At 33.8% G+C, this 11,209-nt stretch overlaps 1 protein-coding gene across 1 annotated transcript; it reads left to right on the top strand.

Annotated features, from left to right (window-relative positions):
* Positions 1–4,109: 4,109 nt before the first annotated feature.
* LOTGIDRAFT_137323 (hypothetical protein) lies at positions 4,110–4,415 on the top strand (the record flags this gene model as incomplete). Its single annotated transcript, XM_009047521.1, has 1 exon — positions 4,110–4,415. A coding segment is annotated over one exon (306 nt), but the record flags the coding sequence as incomplete, so codon positions are not given.
* Between the last annotated feature and the right edge of the window lie 6,794 nt (positions 4,416–11,209).

The raw sequence follows: 11,209 nt of genomic DNA, 5'->3' as shown, positions 1-11,209 counted from the left end.
ATGATTATATGTGCCCAGCGTTTAATTTATCTTGTATTCATATTACAGATTCTTTGTTCCAACTATTGCACTTCGACATATCCTTTGATGCAAACCTACTTCGAATCGAATCGATCAATAGTGACGATAATAGTGTAATCTTGACTTTTTCAAGGTTCCTCTTATTGAATACTAGTCGTAGAATGTTTTTGACATTTTAATGAAAAATCCGCAGATTTATCAGAAATCAATGAGAGTTAAAGCACAAAATGTTTCCAACAGTCACATGATTTGTGGCTTTCGTTGAATTTCTTCAGGAAACTGGACTATTTTATCCTAATATGTCTTACCCTTTACATTTAACTGTCAACACAGTAAAAACAACTTCTTAGACCAGCCTAGTCCGAAACTTGCTGATATAACTCAATCATCGTCGTCGAGAGTACAAAAATAGCTCCACTTTATTACAGTTAAACTAGTGAGGGTGTTATATATATGTTCATATTCAGTAACTGTTTTACGTAAGGTTAACCACTAGTAACTTTTAAGTATTCTAATATCGAATGAGATAACAACACGGTTGTTGTTTGCAACAACTTAATGTACATTTTTTTTAAATCGTCAATAACAATATTTGTCGATCTCCGTCTCCATTTAGCTACATTGATTTCAAATTCAATATGAATTTCATTCCATGTTATAAAAGTTTTCTAAAATCTATTTCTTTGAAATGCTCCACTTCTTACCATCCGTAATTATCATAGGAAGATAATTATTTGATCCCGTCAAATTTGACTGCGACAATTTACGGAGACCAGAAATATACTGGGTTGCCGGAAAGCGTGAAGAAAAAGCGCGAAAATGGCCCAATACCATAACATTCACATTCAAACTGCTACATGTGCCACCATATTGCGTTCCCAAGTTACGCTTGTAATAAAATTCTATGGAACTGTGGCATTTGACTGTTATTGCGTTCACGGAGATTATTGGCGAATAGCACCCATCGTGCGATATGCTTCATATTCGCTAATACCACTCTTATGCCACGCTTATTGAGCAAAAGATCAACTGGAGATAGCAGTGTGAATTGCATTGCATTTCTAGAATTGTATTCGTTACAGGTCAGTTCGTTGTCTGTAGGATAAACTGACAGTCTCGAATGTAACCAGTTCAAACTATGATTGATTAAATTAATTTCGCTCATTTTCCCTTTCTCCCAAATATATTCCTAACGTCAACAATATTTCAATCCTGTTTGTTTTCCTATGCCTCATCTAACCTAATTACGTCTCCCTGTCTGATATCCTTTCATCAAGTAAAATAATAAAATAGTTCTCGGTAATGAATTAAAGAAATTAATTTCCCTGACCAGAAGTTGTAATATTTCAATGGATTCATTATCGTTAATCACTTATTGCTTCGCCAATTCTATTTTAAAGGAATTCTTTCAACCTACAACTTTAAGTTAAGTATGGAGCTTACATCTTTATTAAGCCCATTCCAAAGAACGTAAAATTAAGATAACACCTTTATTCTGTTTCTATATCTTTGAACGTACCGCTTTCTAAAGACAGAACCTTGGTTCAGGACCAATTCCATATGTATTCATGTTTTCATATTTGTGATGCTTATATTATATTAAAAGGTTATGATAAAGCTCAATTATTTCTGGAAATGAATTGTTTCGTTTCTCAATCCCTACCACATCGTCACTTCTTTACACTATATTCATTACATAATATTTCATTATATTCCGAATCATATTCTGAATTGTGTTGTTGATTTTAGAGGAAATGATACCTTTATGTTTTATATTATATCAGATATTGCTATGTTCTGACTGACAGGACGGTTCCGCCGGTTTAGTTCTATAGAATACCCAGAGCTATATATCAACAACTTCTCAGTATATAGTTTGAAGGTTTGCCTCGGGGGTCCAAGATTTACATTAATCATTGGCGTTAAGGGACAAATGAAATGAAAAGAATGGAATTTTACGTCCTAATTATCTGCACCATGTGGGCTAATGAAGACAGGCAACGCCATGTAGGGTACAATGAGGGAAATTTTGCCAGGACAGCAGCTCTTTTTCGATTTCCAACTTTTACGTGCACATGGGGCCTCGGTTTATTGTCTCATCCGAACGACTAGACGCTTTTTCTATGTCAACCCCTCTTACCTATATCACTGACAGGGGGAAACCTGGTTAAAAAATCCGGAGGCATCATCTCAACCTTTGTCGAGATTGAACCCTTAGTCTTCAGGTTAGCGAGCAAGCGGTGTTAAGGGATACGATCATGTCATTGCAAGCAATATAATAATAATGATATACGTGAATTACCTATTAAAGTAAAAAGCTTATTTTACTATTTCTATCCTTAGATCTACGAAGGTTATCGACCTAACATACAATGGAAAAGATGGAAATTCAGTGCAGGCAAGTCTCCATCCCTTAGTTTGCATCATAAGCAGATCTATACCAGCTGATAACTTTAAGATATCTTGCCTCAAAACGGATTGAAATTAATTGTCATCCACCCAACCGGAAGTAAAAAATTCGGTAAGGCTATAAATGGCCGATTTTCATACAATTGACTGAATAATTGAAGAATACTCGTTGACATTTGCAAAATGAAATCAAGGAATTGGAATTGAAGAATAAATAAAAAATGTTGAAAATAAAAAAAAAAGTCTTAAATCCTGCATTTTATGCAATTTGGAGTATTCTTTCAATATTATTATATTTTTATAAAGAAAAAATTCACTTGTTTCCCCTGCCCCCAACTTAATTCTGACCATTATCAGCACTGCAAGTATATCGATATTCGTCAATAGCATAAAAAGGGAGATAATAATGAAAAATATCCGAGGAAGTTCTGAAGATTTATTTCTTTTTTCCAAGTAATAGTAACCCCATGTCGTATTTATGTTGATCGCTTAGTTCATTCATTATCTGTTTCTGGGATTTACAAATAAAAGTACATGGAACCTGTCCTGACGTTCCTACATCGTGGGTTGCTTTAGCTGAACATGTATATTTCTTTTCACATTTACATACAGGCTTCTGCAATGGCAAATTTAGAACAATTAGTTTTACGCGAATTGAGCTCAGATACAAAAAAGAGACAATTATTCTGTGTTGATGACTGTCATTAGTAACGTAACGGGTCTATTAAATCACCAGTGAGCGTCGATTTACATTCAATATTTTAATATCAGAATTCCAAAATTAAGAAGAAACTGATTATTTTGGTGGAAAAAGTTTGACCGATTTCCACTCATAGACTTACCTCTTCAGAAATATAACATTTTATTTCTTCTTTTGGGTTAAAGCAGTGAAAATCAAAGGACCAAGTGTCCTTAGTAGGGCACTGAAAATATAAGAAAATTGGATGAGCATATATATCCAAGCGTTACCTTTTATAGTGTTTGAGGTCGCTAATTGGCTGGATTAATGAAGCACGAGCACGTTTATTTGTTTACTCACTACACATCCTCTCTGTACAAATTTATACAAAAAGGAAAGGGTGACATTGGGTACATTAAGTATTGTGATTGAAATGAACAAGAAGTATATAAGGGAAGGGGTAAATAAAATTGCTCAAATTCAAATTTTAGGATGCAAAGATATATAATGCTAGTAAATAGTACATATTGTTCCTAACTTACATCAGCTTATAACCACCTAGAGCAGGGATATTCAACCTGGATTGAAATTTTGGTGGGTAATGCTCTTTGCAGTTCAGCATAGAATTGTATAACAATTTAAGTATATTCTCCGACATAAAACAGTTTGCAGGGAAAACCACGAAAAAGAATTGATAGGGGGAAGAGGTCTAATAGTTAGGATTTATAGGGGAAGTGGGGTAATTGTAAGGATTTATAGGGGAAGTGGGGTAATTGTTAGGATTTATAGGGGAAGTGGGGTAATTGTTAGGATTTATAGGGGAAGCGGGGTAATTGTAAGGATTTATAGGGGAAGTGGGGTAATTGTAAGGATTTATAGGGGAAGTGGGGTAATTGTAAGGATTTAGAGGGGAAGTGGGGTAATTGTAAGGATTTAGAGGGGAAGTGGGGTAATTGTAAGGATTTATAGGGGAAGTGGGGTAATTGTAAGGATTTAGAGGGGAAGTGGGGTAATTGTTAGGATTTATAGGGGAAGTGGGGTAATTGTAAGGATTTATAGGGGAGGTGGGGTAATTGTTAGGATTTATAGGGGAAGTGGGGTAATTGTAAGGATTTATAGGGGAAGTGGGGTAATTGTAAGGATTTATAGGGGAAGTGGGGTAATTGTTAGGATTTATAGGGGAAGTGGGGTAATTGTTAGGATTTATAGGGGAAGTGGGGTAATTGTAAGGATTTATAGGGGAAGTGGGGTAATTGTAAGGATTTATAGGGGAAGTGGGGTAATTGTAAGGATTTATAGGGGATAAAGCAATTGATCAAGGATCCTGAAAGGGGCAATATAAAGAGAAAGGTTGAAAAACCCTGACCTATAGGCTGGCAGGAGTCCGCTAGACTCTGAATTTTTATTCCACCCAAAAGTCTCCACTGAACAGATCTTCTATTTGCTTGAATCAATTTTGTCAGAGATTGTTACTCACAAGAGTTACGCACATGCGGCCTATAATATTTATCATGAAAGGATTTACATCCGAAACTTACTATTGGTAGATCGATCAGCTCATCGTGTTCCTCTTGGAGTAGATCAATTGGACCAGGATCATTGATCACCTCGGATTCCACTACAGGTGTAGCTTCCCCATTACATTCTCCACCCAGTACTATTATAATCACAGCTAACCAGATCAAGATTGGTAATCTCATTTTTCAGTTCAGTTCGACAAACACCGACTGCTGGTTTCAATCCTAGATGAAGTTCTAGTTGAACGGTAAAATGATTGAAGTTAGATCTTAAAGGAACTAAGCCTGTTGTCATCCTTTTGTTTATTTTTTAATATTAAAGGAATTATACACAGTAATTTCCTTTTTTATAGAACAAATTGAATATGCACCTTTCACAATAAAATTATGAAATAAATCTGGCGAATCTTACCTTACACTACTTTTGAAAGTGCTTGTAAGTAACGATCATGAATAAATTTACTATGCGTATATGAACTTCAGTTGTACAGTATGATGCATCCTTACAAGGCATAATTTCAGTGTTATACCTTTAAGATGATGGTAACTTACTATACCAAGAATAATGACTAGTTGGCTTTATTGTAGTGATATTTTAGACAATTATATTAACTAATTACTAGAATAGCAATTACGAATGGTCTGACACCAGGTCCACTCCTAACAAAGTTTGAATAAGTATTATTATTTAAAATTATTTTAAATAATAACACCTCTATATTGTCGATCAAACTGCATGCTATCCCAATGCGTCATTCTTTGGAAACAAGCAGAGATAATCGCTTTAATCATACTAAATGACCAGTTGTTACATAGTGGCTATTATTAAACGATCTTAAAACAATCTTGAGCATAAAAAATAAGTTGATGATTATTTGAATGATTTTATTGAACATAAAACACGGATCAATATAATGTTATTGCCACAACCATATTTCAGTTTTCAAATTCCAACCTCTTACTTCATATCTGGCTTTTCATTAGAAATTGTCCATGTTTTTAATCAGGCTATACGTACACTTTGGAAAGGGGGTGTTTGGTATTACCACCAGAACGCACCATCCAACCGATATTGGTGTAGTTGATAGTTTTGATCTAATACCAGAAAACGGAATAATCCGTTATTCTGAAGGAGTTAGATTAAATGCTTTATTTTAAGTTTAGCTGCTGGTTTATTTATTACGAATGTCAGATGGGACAAGACCTACTCACAAACAAAATCTTCACGGATTCTATAGATATGATTAGTTTATTTAACGTTAAAATAATCAGATTCTTTAAATGACTAGTTCCTTTCTGGCAATTAGTGCTCTGGTGATTGGGAATACATTCTTAACAATTAAATCTCGCAAGTTATTTAGTCTGATTTTAATGTAAGCACTTCACTTCTTTCAGGCGATAAAGATATTAATCAAATACATGTACATAGCTATTGGTTATCCCCAATCTGCTGAACGGCAGATTGATCTTCTTGGGTTTGTCGAATAATCCACAGGTTAAAACAGAACAGGTTGGACTTAGAAACTGATTTCAGCAGCGGTCCAACATGAGGGAGGATTTCTGTCATATTGTCTGGACTTATTCATAGAATTATGGAGAAGTTTTTGTCTTGCCCGCGTCACACTCCGATTGGGAGAAAATGCGTTTCTGGTCCGTGTTGGGTTGGGCTGTGATGAACGATTTTGCAATGAGTTTATATTATAACTTTTTGTCAGTTGGTGATTAAAAAATCCATTATCACATCTACGAGTTAGATCGCCGATTTTAGGCTGGTGTGAAACTATCAACGGTGTGTTCCGAAGTTCCTCCGGACTGTCCGTGATACCGCTATGAATTATGGGTAACCCGTTAACCAACCGATTGATCTTTCTTCTTTCCACTTGACAATATGATAATTTCACTGCCGGAAAGGATCCGCTGGTTTTACTATCCAAAAGTTTTTCACCGTTAACACTAAGTCTTCCACTATCGCACGAGTCTGGTGACAACAAAGCTATGTCCCTCCCACAACATGGCACACCCATACTTGGAATTATATGGGGATCTTCTTCGTGGTATGCTCCTGTCATCGTACACAGACTTCCATCTCTGATGAAGGAGTACACTTCCTGACACCAATTTTCAATCCAGCGACGTTTAAAGGATGTCAGGCTCATAATTGTCCTAGTTATATCATCACACAAAGAAAATGTATTCCTATCGGTATTTGAATTCCGGAATAAGCCGAAGTTTATGTTTTTGCTGTAGTAATGCTGATGAGTCTGTAAAGATTAGCTTCTGGACTAAGGTCTTGAACTGTAAACTGAAATGATAAACAGATGGTATTGTTGAGTTGAGAAACATTATATATCCATGTAAATGTGAGCAACATATGACCTTGATGCTGCAATGCTACTACTAATGCAAAATGCTGTATACGAACTGTGTATCTTCGCCATCTGATGTCCATCTAATACTGACACATGTTGGGAGATCACCGATCACGATTTATCAATATAAATCCCTCACAATATACCCAACTACAAGGAAATTAGAGCGTCCAAATACTGATCTGTTCAATATACTGCTCCATGCCCAGTTGACTCTCGCATCCAAGTGATATTAGGACCAAATGGTGTTTTTACTCAACACTGAACAACACTGTTACCAGAGGCAGGTTATATATGACGTTCCTTAGGGGCATTATAAAGTGTATTTACCTACAATGGTTTGAGTGAAAACAACAGTTCTGTAGTCCCTGGGGTCCTCTCAATGTAATATACTAGTCAATCAATCACCAGTTAAACACATTTATTAATTACATTAGCAGACATTAACTACACCACAGGCACTCGTATTGAAAATTGTCAAGACCACTTCAGACATTATGCGAGCGCATTTATTTTCATTTTAAAAGATAAATTAAAATGGATAACTAGCGTTGGTGTAGGTTTAGGATCTGAAAAATAAGTTTTAGTTATTGCCCGTGAGTCACCTTCTTAAATACTGTTTACTTTCATGTTATGTTGCAGCGACTCAACTTCCATAAAGGCTGGTTGAAGTCCATGGGCCCCAATTCATTAGGGGCCCCATCCCCAGAAAAAAAGCAGGCGAGCATAAATTGTTAAAAATTCTCCGGAAGGGACCCACTAAAGTCCACGGGCCCCCACTCATCGGGTTGAGCCACTGTTATTTTGCGTATCTTAAAAGTGACTGATCGAATTTACTGATTGTATACTTATTAGTAATCACGTTCTTATCATGAATGAACTATTCATTGCACAAATATCTAATCTAATAGAGGGAAACCTAGTGCAGTCAAAGGTAACTATTCAAATTGGTCATTGTCCTTCATCTTGAGGTGCGTTGGGGAAAAGTATTGAAATAAATCAATATGGGGTATAGACGTCGATGTAATTAATACAATAATAGCTCTATACTAATATCGTGGTTCCATTGTTCAAAGCATGCATATGTGACATAATTAACTGGAGCAGTGTTCGTTAGGCCAAATTAACCTGTCGCTTCATAGCTGAATTACGACAAGAATATGTTCTATTATAGTTATGATATAAATGGGTAAGATACGACATTAATTCACTTACCTAATATATACAATAAAATGTTTCAACCTCCGTTATATCTAAAAAAATACTGTATATGGAGCTGGTTGTTTTTACTGCTGTTGTTAAACTCTGCGTTAGAACAGACCATGGAACGATATCACTTATATTCCTTGAACGTCCTCTACAACATATACAGCATTTACAATAAACCGTAATTCTTTCAAGGTGGTTACATTTAGTATTTGTCAGAGGGAAAAATAACCGGTTATTACCAAGCAGGTCCAAGTTGTAGTCTTCAGCAATTATCGTTAAATCCGCGGGTACCCTTTAAAAACGCAGTATAGTGGATTTACAACTACAACTATATTTTGTCAACAACAACTGTTTGCTGAGGTAACAGTGAGTGAGATTATATTCTTAATCCCTAATCTGCTTATCGGCTTAATCCTTTTCAATTGAGAAATATTTCTACGTTGGTTGGTGGACAAATTTTGGTATAAGATTACCTATATATAAACTAACCAATAGCACAATCGACATCGATTATAATTGGATTAATGGAAATTATCTCGAAAATAAAAGACTGTCGAATGATTGGATTGGCTAATCAGGTGTAAAGGCCAATCACTGGACAATCAGAAAAAGCTTTGACAAATAAAGAGAGGAAAATGTCAATTGCAATTGAAATTACTTTCATTGCATCAGAATTGGATTGAAATATTGCTTCTAATAACCTCTTTATAAAAATTTATTATTTTCACAAACAAAGATATAAGCTTATTGTTGAAATCCAGAAAATCTGCCGAATTTTCACTAAAAAAGGAAACTAAAAATATCCCTGAACTTTATCTGTTTAGCAGATATAATAGTTTGCTAAACGTAAAATCCTCTCAAAACGTCTCTAACAATCGACTCTATAATCAGAGTGTATTATGACATGTCTTTATCTTACCTATAAAAAGAACTAGATAGAAATAACAATAAGACGTTATGGGTATATTTTATATGTAACCCAGGGTGACAACTGATCAGCTTAATTTCAATTAAATCGAGTGAACTTTAAGGGATTTTAACACTATATCAGAGACATTTATTAGGCTATGACATGAAATGAACCGCGTCTAATACATCTGGTATAAAGGTATTCATGTATTATAATGAATATTGACGCTTAAGTCATAGGTAAAGTAAATCTCTAAACTAACGACTATTACCTAAATAGTCTACAGATGATTTGAAGAACACAAAGGATTTATACCACTGTATACAGTATTATAAATGTGATATATATTGCAATACGAACATAAGAGGACAAAGTGGTGGATAAAGTACGACACTCATATTTTGATCTTGTAAATTTGGCATCTTGATCAACATAATGTTAAAATGTGACATCTTGTCTTGGTCACTACAGTAAAAAACGACATCTTGGTCAGCATCATAAGCTATGACATCTTGGTCAGCATCATAAAATATGAAACATTGGCCAGCATGATAAAATATAAAATCATTGGCCAGCATGATAAAATATGAAATCATTGGCCAGCATGATAAAATATGAAATCATTGGCCAGCATGATAAAATATGAAATCATTGGCCAGCATGATAAAATATGACATCATTGGACAGCATGATAAAATATGAAATCATAGTGACATTTTGGTTACCACTGTAAAATACAACATGATAAAATTTGACATCATGGTCATCGCAGTAAACTACAGCATTTTGGTGAACATGATAAAATTTGTCATCGTGGTTACCACAGTGAAAACGATATCTTGTTCAACATGATAAAATACGACATATTGGTCAAAATGATAAAATTGTAAGATCTAACATTGTAAAATAAATCATCTTGGTCAACATGATGGAATGTGGCATCTTGGTCTACATATTGAAATATGGCATCTTGGTCAACATAATGAAATATGGCGTCTTGGTCAACATAATTGTGATATCTTTGTAAAATAAGTAATTGTAACGTAACCAAAATTAATCTGCATAGTAAAATATATCATCTTGATCTAACATTATAAAATATATCATCTTGATCTAACATTGTAAACTATATCATCTTGATCTAGCATTGTAAAATATGTCATCTTGATCTAACATTGTAAAATATATCATCTTGGTCAACATGATGGAATGTGGCATCTTGGTCTACATATTGAAATGTGGCATCTTGGTCAACATAATGAAATATGGCATCTTGGTCAACATAATTGTGATATCTTTGTAAAATAAGTATTTGTAACGTAACCAAAATTAATCTGCATAGTAAAATATATCATCTTGATCTAACATTATAAACTATATCATTTTGATCTAACATTATAAACTGTATCATCTTGATCTAGCATTGTAAAATATGTCATCTTGATCTAACATTGTAAAATATATCATCTTGATCTAACATTGTAAAATATATCATCTTGATCTAACATTATAAACTATATGATCTTGATCTAGCATTGTAAAATATATCATCTTGATCTAACATTATAAACTATATCATCTTGATCTAGCATTATAAAATATATCATCTTGATCTAACATTGTAAAATATATCATCTTGATCTAACATTATAAAATATATCATCTTGATCTAACATTATAAACTATATCATCTTGATCTAACATTATAAACTATATCATCTTGATCTAACATTGTACAATATATCATCTTGATCTAACATTGTAAAATATATCATCTTGATCTAACATTATAAACTATATCATCTTGATCTAACATTATACAATATATCATCTTGATCTAACATTATACAATATATCATCTTGATCTAACATTATAAACTATATCATCTTGATCTAAAATTATAAACTATATCATCTTGATCTAACATTGTAAAATATATCATCTTGATCTAGCATTGTAAACTATATCATCTTGATCTAACATTATAAAATATATCATCTTGATCTAACATTGTAAAATATATCATCTTGATCTAACATTGTAAAATATATCATCTTGATCTAACATTATAAACTATATCATCTTGATCTAGCA

This window comes from Lottia gigantea (assembly GCF_000327385.1).
Source record: "Lottia gigantea unplaced genomic scaffold LOTGIsca_113, whole genome shotgun sequence".
Taxonomy (NCBI): domain Eukaryota; kingdom Metazoa; phylum Mollusca; class Gastropoda; family Lottiidae; genus Lottia; species Lottia gigantea.
Note: the sequence above shows the minus strand (reverse complement) of the source record. Positions and strands in the feature narration are given on the sequence as shown.